A 27,622-nucleotide genomic window follows, 5' to 3' on the forward strand; every position below is an offset into this window, starting at 1 on the left:
CCCCTCATGTCTCCCCGGTCCCAGCTCTGTCCTCTGTGGGGTTAGCTCTCCTGGCCCAAGGCTCAGGGCTAGGCCCCCATCCGCTTCCCTGCTAGACCTACAGCTGCCCCTTTGGTGACGAACTCCTTTGAGCCCCCTGGGCTGGGGATGGAGTGATGCAAGGTTGGGGGCGCTCCCTGGCGGGGACCCCACAGAACCCATTGTCCGGGGAGCAGGAGGCGGCCCCTGGGCTGGTCCTGGCACGCAGGGCAGGATCCGGGCAGGAGTTGTTGTGGGCACCACAGCAGGGGGCCCAGCCGGAGCACAGCTTCATAGCTTGGAGGGGTGCAGGGCAGGAGGGCAGCGGGGGCGTCAGCCCCGGGTGTCCTGGCTGCGGCTGGGTGGGACAGGGAGCCACAGGGAAGGCTGAGGAAGCCCTGTGGCAGCAGAGCGGGGCCTGATTCCTGGCACAGCTCCCACTGAGTCCCACTGGGGACGCCTGGCTCAGGGCACCCCAGGGGTCCGTGGGAGCAGAGAACCCAGAGCAGCAGTGCAGGGCGGAGAAGCCTCAGGGTTATCTGGCCGCTGCTGCTGGCCGAGTGAGGGCGGGCGGGCGGGCCTCAGCACTGGCCTTATCGCTCCTCTGGGCCCTCCGGCACCCCCAGTCACCACTACCACCCTGGCGATGAGCAGGGAGGCCTGGGGAGGGCCAGAGTCAGCCAGGAGACTTAGCTCTTGGCTGTTGGCAGGTGGCCTTGATGGCTTCTCAAAGGCAATGGCTCTGCCTGGGACAAGGCCCACGTGTCTGGGGCAAAGCGCCTTGGTTCGTTTGTTCACTTCCTTCATTCCATGAACCTTGTCTAAGGAAAACCCCACTCCTGCCAGTACGGGCCCCGCCATGCCCACCCAGGGGCCCAGGGAACTTCCAACTCCGGAGAGCTCAGGGGCCAGAATCTCTGCACCCCAGACACCTGTCGGGGAGGACAGAGAAGGCTGGGCTGCTGCTCCCCGAAGTACTGTGACCCTGTGCCTGGAGCCCGAAAGGGATACACAGCCCTGTGATGGCCTGTGGCCACAAGGCCCCTACTTTGCCCCCACTTTGGCCATGGTGACATGACTGTGCCTCCTTTGTGTGCTAACTTATCCCATTACTACCTCGATATTCCCACTGATTTCCTTTCCTGTCAATTTCTTCAACTTTAAAATACTGTATTGAGAGCAGTTTCCTAAGTTACCCGGAGTCCTGTTCAGAACAAGGATGCTTCCTGAAGTCGGGATGGAGGGGAAACAGGCGCAGTTGGGGAAGACCTCTGCTCCAGTGTGTGGTCGTGAAGCAGCCCTGCTCCACGGTGGCTGGTTTTGTCCTGCTACAGTTTAAAATCGAGGCATACTTGACATAAAAAATGCACAGACTTTAACTGCGTGGTTTGAGGGGTCATGACCAATGTCAACACACGTGTAACCATCCCAACCAAGGCAGAGGTTGAAGATAAGAGATTTCTATCCTCAGTGATTTTTTTTTTTTTTTAGCCACACTGCGGCTTGCGGGATCTTAGTTCCCCGACCAGGGATTGAATCCGGGGCCCAGGCAGTGAAAGCACTGAGTCCTAACCTCTGGACTGCCAGGGAATTCCCACATCTTCAGTGACTTTTATAAAGAATTTCTGCTGATAGAATGCATGCTCATGGTAGAACACTCGGATTGTGCAGAGAAATCCAGCGCAGGATGTGGCAGGGCCCCCTCCATGCAGCTCCCAGATAAAGAGGCTGCCCGCCTGCCTGGCGGCATCCCACCACCCAGACAACCACTGCTACTAGCATTTCGGTGTATTTTTTTCTGTTTTTCTCTATGCACATATATACATATGTTCAATTTTTTTTTCTATGCATACTTTTTCACATGACATCAGATCAAATCTAGTATTTAAAAACTTACTGTAGAGTAAGCATTTCCATATACTGTAGAACATTGTGTAAATATGATTTTTGAGAAGCCTTTGGTGTTTACTTTGTGATATTTGATTCAGCTAGTGCTGATACGATAAAGAGTTGATGTTAGAGAGAACTGAGTCTTTAAAATGTGAATTTTATTTATTTTTGGAATAAATAACACATTTACATGGCTCAAATTCAAAAGATACAAAAAGGTACACACTACAGGTGACCACCGTGACCAGCTGCTTGTGTAGTGTCTTTCTGCCCCTCCTCTGCCCCCTGGAATTATGAAAAAGATTTCAAACCCACCAAAAGTTAGAAGAGTACAACGTGTCCATTGGCATTATCTACCTCTCCCTGTATGTATGATCTCCTACAAACTCACGTGATCATTACCACGCCCAGGAGATTTAACGCTGCTATGATAAAACTGCATGACAGACTGCTCAGAACACATTTCCCCCAGGAACACACCTGCTTTTTAACAGCTGCGTACTGTTTCATGAGAGGAATGCTCCCGAACGTCAGTTGTTTTTAGTGTTTCACAATCACAAACGACGCTGCGCTGTACGTTTAACCCTGACTTAGGATTTGTTCTTGAGGACAGGCTTCCAGAAGTAGGAGTTCTGGGGCTTGAGGGTTTTAAGGCTGCTGCTGGACACTTGGCTTTCCCAGAAGGACCGTGCCAACAGGGGGCTCCCCGCTTGCTCCATGTGCACCCCTGCCCTGGGTGCTCACTAAGCAGTGCCCTTTCATCTCCTTTGTCCATACGTGTGTCTTCGGTGTTCCTCCGACTTGTTGCAATTATTTCCCCTTTTAATTTTATGGGGGGTTTTTAATTCACAGCATCTTTATATTTTGAAGAAATCAAATCTATATAGTATTTTCCTCTGACTTTTCCCACTACTTTTGAGTTTAGAAAGTGCTTGCCATCCAGAAATCAGATACTGTTTTTTGCCCCCTAGTTTTAAGATTCTTTAATCCACTTAATGTTTATTTTGTCTGAATGGTTAAGTAGCGGGCCACATCAGTTAACCGTCCTCTCACCTGCGTGCCGCCTTCACCTTGTTAACTCCCCGGGGGCCTCGCTGGGCTGCCCGACGTCACTGGCCCTTCCATCCACGTCCTACTTCATTTGCTGGCCCGTCATCACTCCTGGCAATCCTCATCTGTTTCTTCTTCTCAAGACGGTGAGGTGCGTCAGACAGCACAGGTCTGGAGTCCCACAGAGCTGGGCTCCAATCCCAGCGCTCCTTGTGTCGACTTGAGCAAGTTACTTCCCCTCTCTGAGTCTCACTGGGGCTAACGGTATTGACCTCTCAGGGCCCTACTGAGGACGTGAAGCTGCACGCACGAGACCCTCGCAGCGTATCTGGCACAGTCCAGGGGGGGTGTCTGTGGGCATGAACATTATTTTATGGATTCTTCTCTGCCTCCCCCCAACTAAAAAAATCCCAGTGGGGATTTTGACAAATTGAGTGAAAGCCATAAATGCCTTTGGAAAGGATTGGTGTCTTTTCTTTGCACAATGGCTGTGGTCGTCCATCAGGAATGTCGACTGCCTTCCCAATTCAGGCTTTCTTGGAAGTCTTCAGTAAAGCTTGGCCAGCCCTTGACTGAGTCTGACACTTCTTGTTCAGGTTGTTTCCTGGCACGTGACGCATCCCGCTGCTGTCATGAACGTGATCTTTTTCCACGTGCTGGTTTCCACTAGGGCACTTCTGGTATCTGGTTTTGTGTCCTGGATGGAGACTCAGGCCCAGAGTCTTGAGCCCCCAGAGCCTGCCCACAGCGGCCCTGCGCTCTGCCTCACGGTAGGGTGTCCTCCCCAGGGCCACCTCTGCAGTGGCACTCCCCCAGGACAGCCCCCGGGCAAACTGGTCACGAAATGACGTCTGCCCACACCCTCCTGGCCGTGGGGCTGGGCTGGCAACACCAGCAGCAGATTCTTTGCGGCACCAGTGGGAACAGCCTTCCTGAGTGCCCGCTCAGGGCACCTTCTCACCACTCAGACATCAGACTCGACTAGGCTCGGAAAAGTCTAGTTTATTGCACTGTCTCAAAGCACAACTAAAAAAAAAAAAAGGCTACAAGTAGTTTAAACGTATCAAACTAACTAGACTGGGGTTTAATTGCACTAAAGTCCCGTGGGTTCAGGAGAGCGCTGCCATCTGAGGAGCCGGGCAAGGCACAACATACGCAGAAGAGGGGCCTCAGCCAGCCTGGGCTCCCTCTGCTGTCACCAGACTTTTGAGAAAAAGGGTTCTATAAAAGTGAAGTAGTAAGTAAGGTCTGGGATTTCAGCATCTTGTCCTCATTTAGACCTGGAAAGCCTCCATCCTCGTGGCTGGCTGGGTCCTGTCAGAGAACAAATCTTATCGCTCTTCACCTGTGGCCTGGGGGCTCCGGGACACACTTGCTTAGTAGAAAACAGGCATTGAGTAACTGGGCCCCGGGCCAAGGGCAGGCTAAAAAAAGCAGCCAGGCTGGAGTCCTTCCGTGGGGCTGCCTCCAAGAGGGGGGGGTGGCGGGCTCAGGGCGGATGCCTGGCTGGGCTGCCGAGTCCTACAGCTCAGATGCCAGCGACAAGCGTGGGCACTGCAGGCCGAGCCCAGGGACCGAAGTCTGACGTGGCCACAGCAGGCCCCAGTTTCAACCTCGCTGGGCACCCACCCAGATGCCCGCTGACACTGCCTGGCTGCCACTCGCAGCCAGCAGGCAGGTCCCGTGGCGGCCCCGCACATCGAGGGCACGCAGGGCGGTGTCCACCCTCTGAGGCTGCAGCCGAGAACGGTGCAGGCTCAGGATAAACCAGGGGAAGGAATCAAAGGCCTTCCCCTGGTTTCAGAAAATACATTTCTCTTCTAAATTTGTAAGATCTGATTTCAAGTGAGGTATCTCATGTAGGTTTGTAATACAACAAACAAAAAAGGCAAGAATTAGTAGATTCATCCTCTGAAGGTGCTTCTGGTTTTCATGACGTCACCAGCAGCAGGGCTGAGTGTCACCCTAAGACATTCCTATGTCACTAACATGGCTAAGGTTCCCACGTCCCACCACACCTGCCTCGGATACACACGCACACTTCCGTATTCCGGGTCACCCACTGGCCTTTATTGTTCTGCTGGAGGCGAGCCTGGCCCCCTGGGAGCGGGCAGGGAGGGCGTGCGTGGCGTGTGCATGTCGCTACGCGTGTGTTCCTGTCCTGGCACAGCTGGCTTCCCATCTGGTGTGTCCAGCAGGGAACGGGTGCTGGGACCTGCATCTCAGAGAGGAGGTGGAGGGACCCTGTGATGGAGACGAAGCCATCCCAATAACATATTCAGCAGGTGGACGGCACGGACCTCGGGCTCCACGGGCCCGGGAGCGGTCAGTGATGGGAAGGTGACCGCGGCAGACGGCGGTAACCGTAGTGCATGCAACTGGAGCGGCCACCGTCCCACTCGGGGACGGCCTCAGCGGGAGTTCAGAGGCACTGCTGCTACAGCCACGGCTCCGGACCTCTCGGCCGAGGCTGTGGGTTCTGGAACGAGATGGAAACAAACACGGAGGAAAGCAAGAGTGGGGCGTCCAACCTGGCTAGACGTGTCTGACGAGAGCGGGCGAGGCGTGTCCAAGGGCGAGTGACTCAAAACCGCCCGTGTCCACCACACGAGTCTCGGCGGCCTGCCCGCCGAGCGCTCCCTCAGATGACCTCCCACTCGTCGTCCAGGTCCTCGGGGTGGGGGGCGGTGGCCGGGCTGCTCTGGGCGCCGTGGGAGCGGCTGCAAGTCCGCGTCAGCCGCTGCAGGAGGGAGCCGGGGGGGCCCACTGCCCACAGCTCGTCTGACAAGGTCACTGCGGGGACAAGAGCCAGCCGCACGCCCGTCACTCCCCAGCCCGGCTCCCCGTCTGCACGCGCACTGCCTAGCGGTGGGGCCCCGGGCACCCCCCGACCGGCGCCTCGGCTTCCTCAGCCTTCAAGGGGGCGGCTCGGCGCCCCGTCCTCTTCCCGGGAGACCCTGGCCGAGTCCGGGCGCTGCGTGGCCCCCGCCAGGTGTGACCCTGGGATGGGCTCTCGTTGGGGGGACCCAGCCCCAGGGGAGCAGCGCCAGAGCCCCACCGACGCCATCCACTGGAGCCCCGGCGCCCCGGCACCTGCCTGTGAAACACGTCACGTGCCCGGGAATCTTCTTCCAGTAGTCTCCGGCAGGGTTTCTGTCGGTGACGCCGTACCGTCGGGCGAGATCCCCGTTGGGGCAGCGGGCCCACACGGTCCTGGCGCTCAGGGCCAGCTGGCAGGCCTGCAACCCTGCAGGCAAACAGAGCATCCGTCTGCCCTCGGCCCCGGCCGTGGAAGGGACGGACCAACCCTCCCCGCAAGCCTGCTCTCCCCCTGGCTGGGCACCGAGTGGGAGCCCAGGGAAAGGACGCCCTGTCTGCAGGGCCGGCAAGGCCGCAAGAGCCCAAGACCTGAGCACCAGAGCCCAGGCGGTCCGGAAACGGTCGTCCCACAAAGAACCCAAGGACACGGAGCTGGCGCTCTGCTTGCGGGGCGGTCCCCACGCTGGGAAACACTGAGGTAGACGCTTGCTGTCACCTGCCTCAGCAGAGCCTCGGAAACAAACCAGGCCCCAGTGTGGCCGCAGTGGCCACCGCCCACCCAGCGCCTCTACCTGGCACGTGCTCCCAGTCGGTCCCCACCGGCATCTCCTCGGTGATCCCAACGCGGACGTGCACGTTCCACCTGCTGTCCAGGGCCCACAGCATCTGGTCGCTGGGGCTGGAGTGGACGCTGACCAGGGCGACCCCGGCGGGCTGGAAGCAGGAAGGGCCTTTCCTCAGGGAAGGAGGTGGGCGCACATGATTGGGGAGGGCAGTTCCCGCACCGCCCAGGGCAGCCCGGCACGGCAGGAGCGGCGGGCAAGGGGGTGGGGGGACCAGGCCTGTCCCCAGAGCGCAGCCTCACAGGGACAGAAACGCCCCGAAGACCCAGGCCGAGGGACCTCCCACCAAGCAGGGAGCCCCAACTCTTCCGTGCTGCATGTCCTGGGGAACAAAGATGGGCCAGGTGGCAGAAGGACACGGGGAGAAGACCTGCGGGATGCCAGGCCAGGAGGGGCGGGCTGCGTTAACGGGCAGCGACAGACAGCAGGTGCCGCAGGGGAAGGGGAGGTGGCCGGGGGCCTGGCCCCTGAGGGTCCTCACAAGCCCGTTCACAGCCTCACGCTCGGAGACAAAGCACACGTGGCCCAGTGCTGGCAGCGGGTGACTCTGGGTGGACCTGAGGCTACGGCAGGTACTGAAATCTGCCTGCAAGTTTTCCGTTGGTCTGAAGTTTTTCAAAATGAAAAGTTGAATTTTATAAATTATAAAGGTAAAAGACACCAAAAAATGCAGTTGCCATTGAGAGTGTTGGGACAGAGGGTCCACGGGGAGAAGGTGTGTGGACCGGCCCGGGAGCTCGATCAAGGGTGGCTGGGCAGCCTGGGGAGGGGTCGAGGCGGGTGTCTGCGGAGATGGGTCTCCCCACTCATGCCCCGAGCCCCCCTCTTCTGCTCTGCTCGTCACGCAGACATGGCCAGGCCGAGAGCCAGGCCGACTGCGCAGCTGCCGCGAGCTTCGCAGGAACCAGAACCGGCAGGCGAGGAGGCCAGTGGCCCTGCTCAGCCCTGCCTTCGGGGAGGGGCGCCCGAGGCCCAGCACCCTCCCCCTCCCCACACCGTTCCAGAGAGGACGAGGGGCTGCAGGGAGCGGGTGGAGGGTGGAGGGCCCTGCGGTCGGTGAGAGACGCAACCAGAACCCATGGGCCCTCTCAGCTGAGCAGCCTCCTAAGTCCTCTTCAGGCAAGAACATAAACACTGAGAGCGTTCCTTGCCCTCCCACGCCTGCTGTGGCTGTGACTTCTTCGGCTCTACTGAGACGGGGTCTGTGCCCCTCCCCTGGAATCCGGCCTTGCACTCCTTTGACCAAAGCAACATGGCGGAAGCATCCCGCTGGCAGGGCCGAGCCTGGTCTCGAGGAGCAGGCAGCGTCAGCTTCTCCTCTCAGAGCCCGGCCGGCGTGGAGAGGTGTGCAGTGCGGAGGCCCCGCGGAGGGGAGAGAGGTGTGCGCGGCCCACAGAGGCCCCGCCACGGTGAAGCGGAGAAGGGCCGTCCATGCTGCACTCTGCCCGCACCCCAGCCCCGGAGTCCTGAGAGGCACGAGCAGTAAAGCGCTGATCGAAGCCACGAACTTCCAGGCAGCGGAGCAGTGGGAAGACAGAGAAGACGGCTGTGACGTGGAGGCAGGGAAGAGCCGGCGGGGGGCAGGCGGGGGAGAAGCCCTCGGAGGAGGAAGGCCGGGAGGAGAGCCGGCGCCCCTTCTCTCTCCTCTCCCTCCTCTGGCTCCCGCCATCTCCTGGACAGCTCTGAACCTGGACCCCCTCGGCCCCCCGGCCCCACTGCCCGGTTTGGGCCCGGTCCCGCCCATCACCAGGCTGCCCAGACACTGTGGGACCCCTGCTGCCTGCCTGCCTGCCTGCCTCGCTGCCACGTCTCCCGACTGCCCAGAGTAGAGCGGGAACTCCTCGCTTGCCATCCCTGCCTCCTCGGGGCCTCGGCCTGCCTGCCCTTCCCCCACACGCCCTCGTGCCCAGGGCAGGCTGCAGCCCACCCTGCACAACCCCACACAGCTCCTGGCCGGGGGAGCTACACCTGCCCGGGCTGAGCTCCCTGGATCCTGGAAGTGCTGGGGGCATGGACACGAGGCTCCCTGCTTCCCTCTGAGCCGGTGCCTGAGCCCAGCCCTTCACTTGTTCTCATCCAATAAAAGACAACTCTTTGCTTAAGGGTCACATACCTTTAAAAAACAACACAAATCCTAAGTGTACAGCTCGGCGGGCTTTCAGGGCATGAGCAGCAGCCGCTCCCCCCCGCCCCCAAACTCGATGACGTCAGGACGGGACTTGAACCGCACTCCCAGGGGAGGCGGCGGCAGGGGCAAGGACGTCAGCCAGTTCTCAAAGGACAGGAGAGCAGACGCAGCTGGAGTAAAAGCAGGGACGGTGCTGACTGCACGTCACGAGGATGAGCAAGGCACCCGTAGGGACACATCCTACGAGGGGGGTCATCCTGCAGCATTTCCCGGGCTGGGTTCCGCGGAACACCACGCCACCCCCGCAGCTCTCGGATCGGCTGCTTCCTGGACACACACCTCCCCGTGGAGCCACGCGGTCACTTGCTCAGCAAACGCTGAGCCCCTTAGATGCTGGGTGCCGGGGAAACCTCCCCTGCAGACAGACCACGGTCCTCACGGAGCCTCCATTCCACTGGGGGTGGGCCAGGCAAACACACCAGGGCTGCGCTGTGTAACGGGGAGAGAGGGGCCAGGGGAACACCATGGCAATGGGGGGGGGCGGTCCTTGACCCTGTCCCCCCAGCAGGGGCACGCCAGCGTGGAGGCCGGTGAGTGAGGAGGGAGAGGCGAGAAGGCAGCAGATTCCGTGCTAAGGGAGGTGTGGAGAGAGGAGTGACGTGAACGGACACCGCTGCTGCGAGGACCGACCTCAGGGAAGCGGGAGGGCGCGGAGCCCCGTGCTGGAAGCTGGCGGAATAATCCAGCTGAGAGACAGCTCGGCTGGGGGCGCTGGGGAGGACCCAGGAGACGCTGTCCCCGCTCTGATTCTCAACACGGGCTGCTCACGCCAACCACCCTGAGGGCCCAGGCCTCAGCATTTGAAATGACCCACTGGTCACTCTGGTGTCCAGTGGTGGTGGGCAGGCGGGGGCGGGGCTCTTTGAAAACACTTTAACTAATAGGATAATAAAGAAGCGGCGGGAAGGGCTGGGCAGTGGTAGCAAGTGTTACTCAGAGGTCAGGAGGAACACAAAATGAGCCCATTAGCAGCCCCTGGAGGCCTGCAGAGGGGCGGTGGAGGGCACAGCCGGGGCCGTTGAACCAGACTGCAAAGGGTTAAGAGGAGAAGAGGCCACAGGGCAGAACAAGGCTGCTGGGGGGCTACCTGGACAAGTCAGCTCCTGGGAGAGGGACAGGGACGCAGGGAGGCGGGCCGTTAAGGTTCCAGGAGGGGAGGAGGGGCAGGTGCAGTCCTGGGGTCGCTGGGGGGTGGGAGGCGGGGAGAGGAGCAGCGGACTTCTGCCTCAGAGACAGGTCTTGTCCCAGAGGGGAGGCGGCGGCACTGAAGAGTTGTCAGGCGCCCCCGCCAGCCCCACACGCTGCCACCATCCTCTGGGCCACTGGGTCACGGCCCTGGCGATGTTCTGTGTCTTTTCCAGGTGTCTCAGTCACCTGTGTGTCCTGAAGGACAGTCAAACAGCAGGTCCCAAGGAGTGTTGTTTGATAAAGTGGAGAGGAAAAGGAGGTTCTGGAAACTCACTGACTGGTGCTTCCCAGCCAGCCAGCCAGCCAGCCACTCAGCCACCTACCCACCCACCCACTCACCCATCATCTACCTGTCACTGCTCACCCCGCCCACCCATCACCGCACCCGCCCACTCGTGCCTCCACCAACCCCAACCATCCAGCAGGTGTTTGCCTGAGCGCCTGCCCCGTGCCAGGCACTGTGCTAGGTGCTGGGGATCAATCTTCTTGACTCCTGGATTTTCAAGTCTGGTGAGAGACACGTCGTTAATCAAACAGTCACACGAGGACATGTAAGGCTGCAAAACAGGTAAGGGGAGCTACAGAGGTGAAGAACGTGGTGCTCTGAGAGCACGTACCTGGGGTCAGACAGGCGGTCAGGCAGGGCTGCCCTAGGAGCTGTCGGCCGAAGTGAGACTGAAGGACATCCAGGAAAGAACCAGGAGAAAAGGGCAGGGAGGAGTGTGCCGGGGAGCAAGAGCATGTGCAAAGGAGGGAACACGGCCTGGGGGGCCGAGGCTGGGGCGGGAAGCGAAGGGCAGGGCACCACCTGCAAGATTTGTCTCCTCAGTAGATCCCAGCAAGGTCTGCTGGGCCCCAGGGCTCTGAGATCAGAGGTGTTCAGACAGAGAGAGGTTGGGAAATGTATCCGAGGTCTGATGTCAAGAAACAAGACGCAACGAACAAGAGGACCTCCCAGCCGAATCGAGGACTCAGTGCAGGTCAGACAGGCACACCACCCTGGCCTCTGGGAGAAAAGGGGTTAAGGCGGAGGCAGTATGGAAAAGACAGGGAGATTCCATAAATGTCACCCACCCTCTGCCACCCCGAGAGCTCCTGAACTCGGCCCAAGAAATGCTGCTTCACAAAAGTCAACTGGAACAAATTCCAATGACCTTACTCCCAGAGGTCACGCAGGGCCAGAATGCCAAGAGGAGGCTGAACAGGAAGTAGCTGTGAAGACTACTCCTGCCCACGAACTGGCCATTTTCAAACTAGGAAACTCGCTCTTGCTGAACCCCAGAACCCTCCCTAGGGAAGACGGGTAAGGCCAGAGTGGTTCTCAAACCTTGGAGTCCCTGGGACCCGTGGGGGACCTTGTTAAACTGGCACATTCCTGGGCTTGGGGCCAAACCTTCCACATCAGACTTCGGGGCTGGAGCCCAGAAGTGACTAAACAAGCCCTCCTTCTGTGCGCTACCTTCTGTAAGACAGCGCTCTACACTGTGAAGTAGACAAGGCAATACCACCCAAAGCGATCTACAGATTTCAATGAAATCCCTACCAAAATCCCAGCTGGTATTCTTACAGAAATGGAAGAGCTGATCCTAAAATTCGTATGGAATTACAAGGGCCCCTGAACAGCCAAAACAATCTTGAAATAAAAAACACAGTTGGAAGACTCACGCTGTCTGATTTCAAAACTATTATAAAGCTACAATAATCAAACAGTGTGATACTGACATAAGGATAGACATGTAAGTCAGTGGAATAGAATTGAGAGTTCAGAAATAAATCTATACAGCCAAGTAATTTTTGACAAGGTTGTCAAGATCATTCAATGAGAAAAGAGTAATCTTCAACAAATGGTGCTGGGAAAACTGGACAGCACACACGTAAGGGAATGAGGCTGGACCCTTAACTTGAAATGGATCAAAAATAAATGTAAGGGCTTCCCTGGTGCCACAGTGGTTAAGAATCTGCCTGCCAACGCAGGGGACACGGGTTTGAGCCCTGGTCCGGGAAGATCCCACATGCCGCGGAGCAACTAAGCCCGTGCGCCACAGCTACTGAGCCTGCACTCTAGAGGCCACAAGCCACAACTACTGAGCCCACGTGCCACAACTACTGAAGCCCAAGTGCCTAGAGCCCGTGCTCCGCAACGAGAGAAGCCACCACAATGAGAAACCCACGCACCACAACGAAGAGTAGCTCCCGCTCGCCCCAACTAGAGAAAGCTCACGCGCAGCAACGAAAACCAAAAACGCAGCCAATAAATAAATAAATAATAAATAAATAAATGTAAGAGCTAAATTTGGCAATGGTTTCTTAGATATGGCACCAATAACAAAAAAGATAAATTGGACCTCATCAAAATTAAAAACTTTTGTACATCAAAGGACACCATAAAGAAAGTGAAAAAACCCACAGAATAGGAGAAAATATCTCCAAATCATATATCTGATAAAGGTCCAGTATCCAGAATTAAAAACTCTTTAAAAATCCAACAACAAAAATAAAATAAAATCCAATAACAAAAAGACAACTGAATTTTAAAAAGGTCAAAGAACTTGAATGGACATTTCTCTGAAGACGTACACATGGCCAACAAACACGAAAAGAGGTTCAACATCATTAGTCATTAGGGAAATATAAATGAAAACCACAGTGAGGTATCATTTCACACCCACTAGGATGGCTAAAAAAAGAAAATGGAGAACAAGTATTGGTAAGGATATGGAGAAACAGGAATTCTCATATATGCTGCTGGGATGTCAAATGGTGCAGCTGTTGTGGAAAACAGTTTGGCAGTTCCTCCAAGGTTAAACATAGAATTACCACACGACCCAGAAATCCCACTCCTAGATATATACCTAAGGAACTGGAACAGATGTTCAAACAGAAGCTACACGAATGTTCATGACAACACTCTTAACAGTAGCCAAAAAGTGGAAACAACCCAAATGTCCACCAACTGATGAGTGGGTAAACAAAATGTGGTCTTATCCATACAATGGAATAGGATTCAGCAATAAAAAGGAATGAAGTACTGATACTGATACAACATGGATGAACCTCAAAAACATGATGCTCAGGGCTCCCCTGGTGGTCTAGTGGTTAAGAATCTGTCCTGCAATACAGGGGACGCCGGTTCAATCCCTGGTTGGGGAACTAAGATCCCACATGCCGTGGGGCAACTAAGCCCGCGCCTCAACTACAGAGCCAACGAAAGATCCCACGTGCCGCAACTAAGACCTGACGCAGCCAATAAATAAAATACTTTTTTAAAAAATGATGCTCAGTGAAACAAAGCCAATCACAAAAGGCCACATATTGTATGACTCCATTTATATGAAACATCCAGGAGAGAAAAATCCATACAGAGAGAAGGCAGATTAGTGGTTGCCAGGGGTTGGGGGGCGGGAGGAACGGAGAGGGACTGCTGCTGGGTGCAGGGCTTCCTTCTGGGATGATGCAACTGCTCTGCAGTCACACACAGTCACTGTGTGACTGTGTCACACTGCAGTCACACAGTTATCTGCAGTGATAAAAGTCACACAACGCTGTGAACGCACTGAATGCCACTGATGGTAAATTTTATGTATGTGTATTTTACCACAATTTTTTTTTCTTTTTTCTTTTTTTTTTTTTTAAATATTTGTGTTAATTTGCATTTCTGATCATGTAGGTTTTTTTTGTTTTTTTTTTTTTATAAAGGGAACGCTATTTGTTTATTTATTTATTTTGGCTGTGTTGGGTCTTCGTTTCTGTGCGAGGGCTTTCTCTAGTTGCGGTGAGCGGGGACCACCGTTCATCGCGGTGCGTGGGCCCCTCACTGTCGCGGCCTCTCTCGTTGCGGAGCACAAGCTCCAGACGCGCAGGCTCAGTAGTTGTGGCTCACGGGCCTAGCTGCTCCGCGGCATGTGGGATCTTCCCAGACCAGGGCTCAAACCCGTGTCCCCTGCACTGGCAGGCAGATTCTCAACCACTGCGTCACCAGGGAAGCCCCTTTTTTTCTTTTAAATAAATTTATTTACTTATTTATTTTTGGCTGCGTTGGGTCTTCGTTGCTGTGCTGGACTTTCTCTAGTTGCCGCGAGCGGGGACTACTCTTTGTCGTGGTGTGCGGACTTCTCACTGCGGTGGCTTCTCTTATTGCGGAGCACGGGCTCCAGGCGCACGGGCTCAGTAGTTGTGGCATGTGGGCTCAGTAGCTGTGGCATGCGGGCTCAGTAGTTGTGGCTCGTGGGCTCTAGAGCGCAGGCTCAGTAGTTGTGGCGCACGGGCTTAGTTGCTCCGCAGCATGTGGGATCTTCCCGGACCAGGGCTTGAACCCGTGTCCCCAGCATTGGCAAGTGGATTCTTAACCACTGCGCCACCAGGGAAGTCCCTACCACAATTTTTGAAAAAACAAAAAGTAGACAGGCCTTGGTTGTGACAATGTACTATCGTTTTGCAAGATGTCATCACTGGGGGAGACTGGGTAAAAGGTACACAGGGTCTCTATTATTTCCTACAAATGCATGTGAATCTGCAGTTTTCACAATAAAAATCTCAATAAGAAAAAAAAGCAGACAGCCTAGAATTCTGGTTTATTCATATTCAAAACTTCATAAAAATGAAAAAAAGAAAGAAGAAGGATGCAATTAAAATGGATAAATAAGGAATTTAAGATGTAAAATCATTTGGAAATGCTAAAAAATTATGTATAATCTTGGTGTGCTTCCAAAGTCTGTGAAGACAGTATGTGTGTGTGTGTGTGTGTACGTGTGCAAGTGTGTGAGTGTGTGTGGGTGTGCGCCTGTTCCTGCTTATTTTTAAGTGTCCTTTCAAGATGAGCTGCAGTGTGGGTGATGGGGAGGGAGCCACACCCCCTTTCTGGAAGCACCCAGATCACAGCCACCAACCTGCTTTGATATTTACAAATCAAAGGGGCTGCTCGTGACTGTAAACACCCCATGTTCTCAAAAGATAAGCACTGTTACTCATTATTATGAACAAGTAACACCAGTGTTACAGGATACACCATTACTCTCTCCCATTAACTGAGAGACTCTCCACAATTTATAAACTGAGATCTTGACTAGACATGATGTTGAAGTTAAGGGGTGAAGTTTTCACGTGATGGACTGTTCCCAAACTGGGACTCCAAAGGCTCTGCTGCTGTGTGCACCGGCCTGGGGGCCCAGAGTGACCGTTCCCAGGTTAAGGGATTCATCTTAGCTGCCAGATGCAGCGAAAATACAGCTGAGTTTAGATAACATGAACTGGAAATGTGACAGGTTCTGTGTTTCCTGGAATCAAGACAAGCTTGTTTTCGAGTTACATACAGTACTTGTTAACTCTGACTCCAAGCTTCTCGTCTCGTATATCCCCCCAAGAATTCGGACTACAGTCACTAAGTTAGTTGTGGTAAGACCACACACTCTGGAGACCACACATACAGATGGCCAAAAAGCACGTGAAAAGATGCTCAAAATCACTAATTATTAGAGAAATGCAAATCAAAACGACAATGAGGTATCACCTCACACCGGTCAGAATGGCCATCATCAAAAAGTCTACAAACAATAAATGCTGGAGAAGGTGTGGAGAAAAGGGGACCCTCCTACACTGCTGGTGGGAATGTAAACTGGTGCAGCCACTGTGGAAAACAGTACGGAGGTTCCTCAGAAAACTAAAAACAGAACTACCATATGACCCAGCAATCCCACTCCTAGGCACATCTGGAGAAAACCATAATTTGAAAGGATGCACGCACCCCGGTGTTCACTGCAGCACTATTTATAATAGCCAGGACACGGAAGCAACCTAAATGTCCATTGACAGAGGAATGGATAAAGAAGATGTGGTACATATATACAATGGAATGTTACTCAGCCATAAAAAAGAACAAAATAATGCCATTTGCAGCAACATGGATGGACCTAGAGATTGTCATACTGAGTGAAGTATGTCAGACACAGAAAGACAAATATCATATGATATCGCTTATATGTGGAATCTAAAAAAAGGATGCAAATGAACTTAATTACAAAACAGAAATAGAGTCACAGATGTAGAAAACAAACTTGTGGTTACCAGGGGATGAGGGGGAGGGATAAATTGGGAGATTGGGATGGACATATACACACTACTATATATAAAATAGATAACTAATAAGAACCTACTGTATAGCCCAGGGAACTCTACTCAGTACTCTGTAATGGCCTATATGGGAATAGAATCTAAAACAAGAGTGGATATATGTATATGTGTAACTGATTCACTTTGCTGTACAGCAGAAACTAACACAGCATTGTAAATCAACTATACTCCAAAAATAAAAAAAAACAAAACACCACACACTCATAGGATAAGACTCTGGTAATCACAGACAATGGAGAGATACAGCTGATGGCCCTGGTCACCGGTCACCCGCCCCTCTGCTGGTGGCAGCTGAGGCAGGCAGAAGTGTGCAACCCAGAGGTCATCCACCCCTCCCTCAGCTATTTTCACTAACATTGGTTTTCTACCCAATTTCGTGAGACTGCAAGCTTGGACCCTGTGGTGTGTGGCCTCAATTGCTTCAGGGGCCTCCGAACTAGTCTCCATCCTACCTGGGGCTGAAGGATAATCTGCACTGGGCATGTAACTGTCTTGCACCATTGGCCATGGTCCCTGCTACCTGCAGGGTAACCCCTGCCCCCCATAGCCCTGCACCCTCTCCCAGCAGCACCCCCTTTCTGGCCTCACGGTTGGCCAGGCCCAACAGCGCTGGGCTTTGGCTCTAAGCAAACAGGACTTTGCACCCCACCTCTGGATTCCCCTTTGCAAGTCTGCTGCTAAAACCCTCCCTGCTCTGCAAGGCCCAGCTCACAAACCACCTGCTTCACTGGCCTCCTGAAGGACCCCCTGCCCCATCTCCCAGCCCGAAGGGGCCCCATCCAGGCTCATCCCACCAGGCCTTCCCCAGTGTGCCCCCCATACCCCAATCCCCTCGGGGCTGGGCAGACTCGGAATCCGTCACGCTTTTCCATTTTCACAGCCCGCAGAGCTCCAAGCGTGGCTGGTCTCACAGAGCCTCTGCTCAAGAAACCCTCATGCAACTGGCATATAGGGGGGCAGCAAGGCTCAGGAACCCCACGTGAGAAGAGGGAGGGCAGCACAACCAACTCCAGCTCAAGAGAAAACACAGCCTCTTACTAAAAAGCTCTGGCTTTTCTGAATCAAGGGCTCACCAAAACCAATTTGGGGCTGGAAGGGATGCAGGAGACCGGCTAAGCCCAACCCCCTCGTATCCTGGGTGAGAAAACTGACAAAGCTCAGGCTGAGAAGTGAGGGTCCTGCCCATGGCTCTGGGGCTCAGACCAGAGTTCTCCAGACTTGTAGCAGACTAAGCCTTTGTCCCAAGGAACACACACACACACACACACACACACACACACACACAAACTTCCCTCAGCCAGAATGTGAATAAATCCAGGAGAAAAGAAAAAAAATTGTAAATTTTGCAGCCAAAGGTAATGTTTATCTAGACAGATCCTTCTGGTATGGACTTCATGCGACCTTGGATAAAACTCAGCAGGAATGGTTCAGGAACACCAAGGTGGATGAATCGGAGAGCCTGCAGAGCACCACAGACCCCACCGCGGAAGACGCCTTCTGGAGAGAAACCCTAACCCCTCGTGGCGGCCAGTCGCGCTTTCTCGATCCCCTTCCTTCCCCTCCAAGCTGTGCCCTCCCTCTGTCCTAATGAACTCTGCATCCACCTAACATTTGTGACACACGGTGAACTGTGCCTTCCCTTGAGGATTTGGGGTCTGGACCGAGCACCCCGAGGCTGCCATAGGGAAGCCCTCCGGCCGTCCCTGGGCACGTGGCCCCAGAGTGGCTGAGCTTCCTGAGGTCTGTCTGGTCGTTTTAGTTCCTCCGCGCTTTCTCCTGCAGCAGAGCCTCGTGCTGCCTCGGGTCTATTCCTTCTTCTCGTTTCACAGAAGCTTGAGACCTGGATACCAGTGGTAACAGCCTGTATTTAAAGTACCAGCAGGCTCTCAGACACCTTGGCCTTCAACTCAGCGTGTGACCCGGGGCAGATCCCCTCCCCCTCGGGCTCTGTGTCCTCAGCTGCAGGATGAGCAGGTGACCTGCGAGGCTCCCCTACCAGGTGTTCACGCTCTGAGTCTGGGACGTGGCGGTTCTGGCTGCCCTGGGCCGGCCGTGCCGCCCAGTGGTCTCCCCCGAGGCCCGCGAGCCCCGCTCTGCGAGCTGCCTTGGACCCCTGTGGCAGGCGCCCAGGGCAGGTGCACGGGAGCAGCTCTGCCAGCACTGGTGGAACACGTTTGGCTGAAGTACAGGATTTTATTTGGAGAATGAGCTGCACTGCTAAAACTGCTGACCCAGCTGAGCAAGGCACCCAGATGCCGGACTCTGGATGGGAGCAAAGTTCCTCTGCTTCTTTCTTCCTCTAGTTGGCCGACTGCAAAGCCAGAGGACCTCCCTCCTGGGGATTCCTGCGCCGGCTCCTGCAATCTCCTCAGCCCCCGCAGCTGGCCTGAATCCAGCAAGACACAGCATCTGCTAACTGCAGGGGGATGTGCTAAAGAAAAACACTCAGAAACAGGTTTCCTGGGCAGCTGTTACGTTCCGTGCTTCCTGAGCAGGGGCTGGTGAGGTCGGCCGTGACCGCTCTTTCTGTTCACCACTGGGGAGCGGACCCCAGCCCGGGTGACTGTGCCCGTGGTCAGCGGCAGGGCTCCAGCGTTGCTGTGATACGAGGTCTGCAGAAACTCTATCCCAGGGTGCTGGTCCCAGGTGCCTCCAAGAGCTTCTCACATTCAGCTGCTCAACTGAATGCCTGGTGCTGAGGCCCTGCTCACCGGCTGCTGCCCAGGCAGCCTGGGGCTGGCCGTCCAGAGCAGCAAAGCCCAGGAGGGAAAGGTCCCTGGAGGTGACCCTGTGGTTTGCTCCCCTGGGACCGCATGCAGACCCTTCCTGGTGCTCGCACACACCTGTCAGCTGGGACAGATCCTTGGGTGTTTGTTTTAACCTCTGGGTCATCGGGTGTTAGAGACTGGTGAGGGGACTGCTGCAGGGCTGGGGAGGCCCATCCGTACCCTGGCGGCCCTGGACTGGGGGTCACAGCCTTCCGGAACGAGAAGAAAGGCTTAGGGTCAAATCCTCCAGGGAAGGCTAATGTTTCTTAGGAACAGGGCTTGAGGGGATGAAAGCTCAAAACAACAGGTGTTCAAATGGAGCCATGGGGAAAAGGGCGACGTGGGGAAAAAAATAAAGAAGTGGCAGAAAACCAACTGCCCTCAAAGTGGGGCCGCTCCGTCCAACAGCGTCAGACTCCATTTTTGGAGGTCTTCTCCCTCACCTGCTGGCAGCACCACTGTGTTCGTCAGCGACTCAGTGTGTAACAGAGAGCTCCACCGACACCTCGACACCACTCAGAGATGCTCAGAGGATTCAAGGAAAATGGGCAGGAGGGAGGGGGCACCCTCTGAGAAGCCCTGCCACCACGAGTGTGGAGTTGGAAGGGAGGACCTACACCACGGCTCTCAGCACTGGGTGTGTGTCCGCATCACCCGCCGGGCTTTGAAGAGCCCACAGCCTCCTGGGCAATGATAACAGAAGGAACAAACGCATCCATCCCTGCAGTCCCTTCTGAAAGAAACAACACTACAGCGACAGTGGAAGAGGTTTTTTTTTGTTGTTTAAGTTCAGATCTCACAAGGATAATGACAAGAGGAGAAAACTGCCACACAACTTTGGAGGCTGGAAAGTAGAGAATGAGCAGGAAAGGACTCAGCAGCTGAGAGCAGGGACCCCCCCAGCAAACCACGCAGCCCGATCGCCACGCGGAGACCGCAGCCAGCAAGTCTCACGCACGCTCAGGGTCCCCAGCCAGGCTTGTGGGCCCCCCGCTTACACCAAGGTCGCCAACGTCTACAGAAAGCCTCTGCGTGGAGAAGACAGCGGAGAGACAAAGCAGGCAACTCAAGGGACACGGAGACCACGCGTGGGAAGAAACTTCAAAAACGTCCTTGAGGGCAAGAGAAGACTCGACCACTGTGAAACAGCAAAAGGAGCGTCCAGAAATTTAAAATATAATCACAGAGGAATTCCCTGGCGGTCCAGTGATTAGGACTCCATGCTCTCACTCCCGAGGGCCTGGGTTCAACCCCTGGTCAGGGAACTAAGATCCCACAAGCCTCACAGTGTGGCCCAAAAAAAGAAAAAGTATATGTTTGTGTGTGTGTGTGTGTATGTGTGTGTGCGCGTGTGTATTTTTATAGAAATAACCCAATAGGGGGATTGCAGGAGAAAGAAGAAGGATAAAAACATAAAGAAAAAGAATACAGGAGAGAAAAGGTAAGAAAAGTAGAGGCCACTTTAGGAAGTCCACAGTACGAAAGCAGGACGCCCAGAAAGAGCACACAGAAGTGGGAGGGGCAGAGGCCAGAAGGTGACTGCCAACAGGGGAACAGGACACATCCCAGAACAAACGCCACGAGCTCCAGGCTGAAAGGGCTCCTGGCACGAAGGATAAAACAGGCTCCCCCAGGCACACATCACTCTCTGCTCTCAGAACGCTGGGAACAAACAGATCTTACAAACTTCCAGAGAGAAAAAGCAGGTCAAATATCAAGGATCAGGTATCAGAATGGCTTCAAACTTCTCAACAGCAATACTGGACACCAGGAGATGACAGAAGAAGACCTTAAAATTCTAAAGGAAGTCTATTTCCAACCTAGACTGCTATACTCATACAAGGTCAAGGATGAATGTGGGCGAAGACTTTCAGACACACAATGCCTCCAAAAGTTACCTCTACAAACCCTTCTCAGGAACCGACCGGAGGATAAACTCCACCAAAAAAGAGACAAAAAGAGGAAGACACAGGATCCAGGAGAGAAGGGATCCAAAGCACGAGCAAGGCAAAGGGGGCCCAGGAAGACAGAGTGACCAGGCCAGAGGGCCGGCCAAAGCATCCAGGACAGATGACTCCAAGAAGAATGGGATGGAGCCCACATGTCCGAGTGTACAGAAGGCAAACGGACATAGCTGGCAGGGAGAGTCTGGGGTTGAATATGTAAAACACAGAAAACCAGATGGGAAAAAAAGACAACGATCAAGCCCAGGGAAAACAGAGAGTCGTGCGGACAAGCAAACGGAGTGCAGTTTACTGCCCGGCTCAGCTCTGGAGGGCGTGCGCCCCATCACAGCACCGCAGCTCCCGAGGATGGAAGCAGGGAGACGGGCGCACGGCTGCGGGGACAGGCACCCTTCCCTTCCAGCAGGAGTCAACCGAAAACCCCTAAGCTAGAAGGATAGAGACGCAGCTCCCTACGAGGTTATTCAGGGAGATGACGCCAAAAGAAGGGAGTTCTCTAGACGGGGGACGATGGGCGGGGAGACGCGTTTCCTGTGGCACACCTGTAGAACCAGCTGACGTGTAACCTGTGTAGTTAGGTGTGTGACGCTGATTAAAATAAGAACCAACCAACCAAGATGCCTGAGCCCCATCGCGCTGAGCTGATCTCCAGGGGAGGGACCCAGGCCTGGACATTCTCAGCAAGTACCTCAGCCGGTCCCCAGGTGGATGTAATTCTTCACTTTCCTGGTCAGGAGATGAAGGGCCAGTGAGTTCGGACAACTTGCCCAAGGTCATTTGGTCTCATATGGAAAAACATAACTTTTAGTTCAGGTTCTTTGGACTTCAAATAGCAGACTCCGCCACTGGAGGTCCTGGCTGGCAGAGCCCCAGGGGCCACTGTGTCCCCGAGCACTGTCCCCTGCTGCTGAGGGGGAAATGCCGCCACGCCTTCCCGCCACGTCAGCGAGACCTGACGGGTCGGCAACAGAGCTGGCAGGCACGGCGGGGGCAGCCGGTCTCGTCACTGAGAGGCCTGGGCCCCAACACACACTGGCTTCCTGTGCCCCAAACATTCGGCGTCAGGGTCCCCACGCACCTGCCACCCCAGCCCTGCGCCTCACAGACGTGCACTCTGGATCCAGGGAACCAGGCCGAAGAGTTTCACGGCTCACTGCAGGCCTTCCTCGCCTAGAGCCTGTCGCGCCCCAGCCGTCGGGGGCACCCACTGCCCCTGGAGTCAACGGCAAACTCTCCAGGCCAAGAGCCAACTGCCCCAGAACCTGAGCCCGAGGACCTCTTGAGTCTCCCCTGTCACACGATGCCCTTCCTGCACCCTACCCTCCCAGAGGGTCTTGCTGGGTACGACCAGGATTTAGAGTCGAGAGGCACAAGAAACTGACGTCTCACCAGGCTCGGGATGGTCCCCAAGAATGGACTGTCCCCAAAAACGAACCGTCCTGCCCAAAGCACCGCGGAGCAGCACTTTTCCCTACTCAGCAACACTGGGCCAAATGCGTTACTTGCTGGTCACTGGAAGTGCCCACTGGGTCTGCCAGGCCCAGTTCAAGGACTACATCGTCCACAGGAGCCAGAGCTGGCAACCCTTGGTGACCTGGGTTTCCTTCCTGGCTGCTACCCTGACCTACTGCCCCCTCTGCCTTTGGTCACTTAACCTTTACCTCCCTTCAGGGGCGGCCTCCCTCACTCCTGCTCCCCTGCAGCGCCCAGCACAGCCCCGCACACTCTCGCATTCCTTTCGACTTTTTTACTGTTTGATACATTTTAAGCAGCTCTACAGGGGTGTGACTGACATCTAATAAAACGCACACATTTAAAGCGTATGATTTGTGGGAATTCCCTGGTGGTCCAGTGGTTAGGACTCGGCATTTTCACTGCTGGAACCTGGGTTCACTCCCTGGTTGGAGAACTAAGATCCCACAAAACGAGTGACGCGACCAAAAAAAAAAAAAAGGGTACAATTTGATCATTGTTGCCACATGCCTACACTGCTGACACCCCGCACCCCTCCTCCGTAACCCCCCCCCCAATCCTGCTGCCCGCACAGGTCCCCAAGCAACCACTGCTCTCTGTAGCTATAGATGAGTCAGCGTTCTCTAAATCTCATGTAAATTAATCATTATAATATGTATTATTTTTCCACCTGACTTCTTCACTCAACATAATTAGTTCATCAAGTTCGGGATATTTTCAGCCATATTTCCTCAAGTATTTTTCCTGTCACCTCCCCCTCTCTCTTCTCCTTTGGAACTCTGACTACATTTATATTAGGCCACGTGAAGTTGTCCTGTGCTCACTCATGCCCTGCATTTTTTTTTCCAGTCTCTTTTCTCTCTGTTTCAGTTTGGAAGCTTTTTATCACTGTGTCTTCGAGCTCACCTTTTCTCCTGCGATGTCTACACTGCCGCTGATCTCAGCCAGGGGATTTGCATCTCAGGGATTACAATTTTTATCCCTGAAAGCTTGATTTGGGTCTTTTTTATGGCTCCCATTTTTCTACCTAACGTGTGCAATCTTTCCCCAGCTTCTAGAACATAAAGGATAAAGCCATAACAACTGTTGTAATGCCCTGCCTATGCATTTTATTTATTTATTTATTTTTTGGCCGCGCTGCGTGGCTTGCAGGGTCTTAGCTCCCCAACCAGGGATTGAATCCGGGCCCTCGGCAATGACAGCACCAAGTCTTAACCCCTGGACCGCCAGCGAAGTCCCCATCCGTAATTATTATAATAACTGTCATTGTGATAACCCGCTAAGCAGACTCTTTACAAGGGCGGGTGCCACCCCTGCTTCACTCCCTTATGTGGCCTCGCTGTCTGCACTGGACACAGTCAAGCTTCCACTGTCATCAACAGCATAAAAACAAAGAGCTTTGCGAACATTTCTGATTACTTCCCAAGACTGATTCTTATTAGATTATTCAGTTATGAACTTACTCCGTATGTAATATAAGTTCATTGCAAGATATTCACAAAACAGAAGTGAATTAAAGGAAGAAAAGCAATCAGCCACAACAGCACCACACAGCTATAACCACTGCTATCATTTGCTGTATATCTTTATAGATTCTTTCAACGTACACGCAATTTTTTAAAAATATTTATTTACTTATTTATTTTTGGCTGTGTCGGGTCTTACTTGAGGCACATGCGATCTTCTGTTGAGGAGCGTGGGCTCTTTGTTGCGGCACGCAGGATCCAGAGCGCGTGGGCTCTGTAGTTGCGGCACACGGGCTCTCTAGTTGTGGCCCGCAGGCTCCACAGTTGTGGCACACAGGCCCAGTTGCCCCGCGGCACGTGGGATCTTAGTTCCCTGGTCAGGGAACTAACCCACGTCCCCTGCACTGGAAGGCGGATTCTTAACCATTGGACCACCACGGAAGTCCCGCACATAATTGTATTTTTCTTTTAAACAAAAACAGAATCATCAGACATACTTGGTAACTGACATTTTTATTCTCCATGGGAAGAAAACCTCCTCTGGGAAGCATCGTGCAGGGGATGTCGCTGCCCATGCTGCAAGCACCCTGCAGAACTCAACTTGGGCCTCAGCATGAACCCCTGGCAACATCCTCAGGAGCAGGGACCTCCTAGACACTAAGCATGTAACTAGCAGTGCTGTTCTCTCTCTCTTATTAAAAAAGCGGGACTGTCAGATGCGACTGTGTCTCATGTTTGGCACGTGGAGCTCTGAGCTCCCTGTCCCAGGATGCCGTGTCGTGTCTCTGTGTGGTATCGCTCACTGGGATGTGAGGAGGGATTTAACCCATGGCGCCCCAAATGCAGTGAGAGGAATCTGGTTTAATTACCCCCAAGGTCTTGTACTTTTATGTCAAGAGGGAACACGAGTCTTCAGAACACCCCAAAACTCTTAGAAGCAGGTGGCTGGTTGTACCTGCAGAGCTGGGCTTTGGGGTGTGGGTGCCCCGCTCCTTCTGCCATCTCCATCCCCTGTGTTTGTGACCTATGCCAGCCGCGGAGGAAGTATGAGCAGCATCCAGGGTTGCCCAGAGCCGCCCTGGACGGGAGCAGAGAGTGAGAGCCGCTCTCCCTGCACCCTGCGCGCTCCCGGTGCCCCGAGACGAGTCAATGGAAGGCCCAGCAGGGGTGGGGGACTTCTCTAACCCTAACGCCTCTCCAACGCAAGCCTTCCTGACGCTAGCTGTGAACTTCTCTAAAGATCTGGATGTGTAAAGCAGCATCAAGTTCTGTGCCCGCCGGCAGCATCTGCGAGCATGGCATTCTCATGGGATTACCTGTTATCATGTTTGCATATTTATTTTGTTTTTTTTCTGTTCATAGAGCTAGAATTACCCAAAGCAGCTGAGTTTAAAGTAAGTTTTTAAGTGTTCATTTGGCCATTTACCAGTCATATTAGTCTTAGTTTTCCTAGTTTCTCTCTTTTCCAGGAAAAGCTATAATCCAGGCAGAGTAAACGACCCCGGAGACCAGATGGGCCAGTCCACACAGGAAGAGTCGGCTGGAGCCTCCCCTACGGGAGGGCAGGACACTGGGCGGGCTAGGGAAGAGCAGGGACTGCTCTGGAGGCGGAGGGGGCAAGGGGAGGGCAGGACACTGGGCGGGCTAGGGAAGAGCAGGGACTGCTCTGGAGGCGGAGGGGGCAAAGGGAGGGCAGGACACTGGGCGGGCTAGGGAAGAGCAGGGACTGCTCTGGAGGCGGAGGGGGCAAGGGGAGGGCAGCGAGCATGCTCCGAAGGAAGCGGGGGGGCCGGTGCGGGTGGGGCAGCTGGACGAGCCTCTTCCACTCGGGCACTCAGTGCCCCCGGGCAGCGGAATCCCAGCATCAACTGGGCTCGCTTTGCACACACCTCTACTATGGACAGAAAAGTCTCCCACTGAAGCAGCAAACTCCAGAGAAAAGATGCTAAACACAACTATAAATATTTTCTCCACATCCTTCCAAATGTTAGCAAGTCTGAAAACTGAGTCATTCGTTTTGAGTACTTTGTTAAAACTTCACCCCAAAACTCCTACAGGAGGGATGTTTTACCAGGGAAGAGAAAGGGACACAGAAATAGAGAAACCGCTGCTAATTTCGGAAGACCCCTGTGGCTTCACTTCTCTGTGCCCTTTAGCATCTGTTACCGCGCCCATTTGCTTCAGCTGCACACATCCTACCTGTAGACCAGGACGTGCACATCCAAGAAGAAATAAAACAAACCAGAAAGAGGTCGAGGACTTCCCTGGTGGCGCAGTGGTGAAGAATCCACCTGCCAATGCAGCAGACACGGGTTCGAGCCCTGGTCCGGGAAGATCCCACATGCCGCGGAGCAACTAAGCCCGTGCGCCACAACTACTGAGTCCGTGCGCCACAACTACTGAAGCCCACGCTCCGCAACGAGAAGCCAGCGCAATGAGAAACCTGCTCACCGCAACGAAGAGTAGCCCCCCCTCGCCGCAACTAGAGAAAGCCCGTGCATAGCAACGAAGACCTGAAGCAGCCAAAAATAACTAATAAATAAATTTTTTAAAAAAAGAGGTCGATTATGATCAAAACATGGAAACCCCATTTACATTCTGATACTTGAATTCAACCAAATTGTCCTGATTTTCTAAATCTTTTTTTTAGATAAATTTATTTACTTTTGGCTGCGTCGGGTCTTCGTTGTTGTGCGTGGGCTTTCTCTAGTTGCGGCTAGCAGGGGCTACTCTTTGTTGTGGTGCATGGGCTTCCCATTGCGGTGGCTTCCCTTGTTGCGGAGCACGGGCTCTAGGCACGTGGGCTCAGTAGTTGTGGCACGTGGGCTCAGTAGTTGTGGCACGTGGGCTCAGAAGTCGTGGCTCGCGGGCTCTAGAGCGCAGGCTCAGTAGTTGTGGCGCACGGGCTTAGTTGCTCCGTGGCATGTGGGCTCTTCCCGGACCAGGGCTCGAACCCGTGTCCCCTGCATTGGCAGGCGGATTCTTAACCACTGCGTCACCAGGGAAGCCCCTTTCTAAACCTTTTAACAAGGCCTCGTCCCACCCCACTCCCACCCCGCCCCTGGACTAGTCTTCTCAGGACCCTCTGCAACTTTAAGATGAATTTGAAATTCAATTTAAAGGTAGGCTTTGTCCTAAAACACTGAGTGTGAGGCCGCCGAGCATGTGACACGCTGCCTGGACACAGCGTTCCATCGCAGCTCCGGCAGGCAGTGGCTGGCCCAGGCCTTGGTCCTCAGCAGGGCTTGGAAAAGCGCAGCAAAGGGCCCTGTGCAAATGTAAAGCCTGTTTTTTGTCCCCACAGGAACCAACTCTCTATCTACAAATTCCACGGCCAAGTGCATTTCTTCTACAGCACACTGAAGCTACTGAATAAGAAAATGTGGTCTCATTTAGCGGAACTACTTGAAATAGTTAATGTTTAACAGCCTATTTAGCAATCACTACTTTATTCAAAGCACAGCTTTGAGGCCCTTTCATGTGAATTTGTTCTATTTTGGCCATTTTCCTGGGCAAAGCTGTAGATCACCACAGTCAATAGAGCACTCCAAGTAAAGCTTTCTTCCCCCAGTTTTAGCTCTGCTTCCTAGAGGTTATTCTAGAATCTAAATGTTGAAAGGAAGAGGAATTCGCAGTTTCATGCAGTCCTTGATGTGACACCAAAAGCACAAGCAACTAAAGGAAAACGTAGATAAAATGGACTTCATCAAAATAAAAAACTTTTGTGCATCAAAGGACACCATAAAGAAAGTGAAAAGACAATCCAGAGAATGGGAGAAAACATTTGTAAATCATAATTCTTAAAAGGGTCTACTATCCAGAAGATATA

The 27,622-nt window shown here is 54.0% G+C and overlaps 1 protein-coding gene across 2 annotated transcripts in view; it reads right to left on the reverse strand.

Annotated features, from left to right (window-relative positions):
- Positions 1–2,048: 2,048 nt before the first annotated feature.
- The window catches only part of TECPR2 (tectonin beta-propeller repeat containing 2), a 96,653-nt gene continuing 71,079 nt past the window's right edge, over positions 2,049–27,622 (reverse strand). The window contains exons 18-20 of one of the 2 annotated variants that reach the window (XM_068540247.1): positions 6,570–6,711; positions 6,056–6,205; positions 2,049–5,751 (exon numbers count right to left, since the gene is read on the reverse strand). In XM_068540247.1, coding sequence (XP_068396348.1) covers positions 5,600–5,751; positions 6,056–6,205; positions 6,570–6,711 — 444 coding nt within the window. In that variant the 3' untranslated portion in view covers positions 2,049–5,599. Of the gene's footprint in view, positions 5,752–6,055; positions 6,206–6,569; positions 6,712–27,622 lie in introns of those variants that run through there. The other variant, XM_068540257.1, reaches the window with a different exon arrangement.

This window comes from Eschrichtius robustus, chromosome 1 (genome assembly GCF_028021215.1).
Source record: "Eschrichtius robustus isolate mEscRob2 chromosome 1, mEscRob2.pri, whole genome shotgun sequence".
NCBI classification, from domain to species: Eukaryota; Metazoa; Chordata; class Mammalia; order Artiodactyla; family Eschrichtiidae; genus Eschrichtius; species Eschrichtius robustus.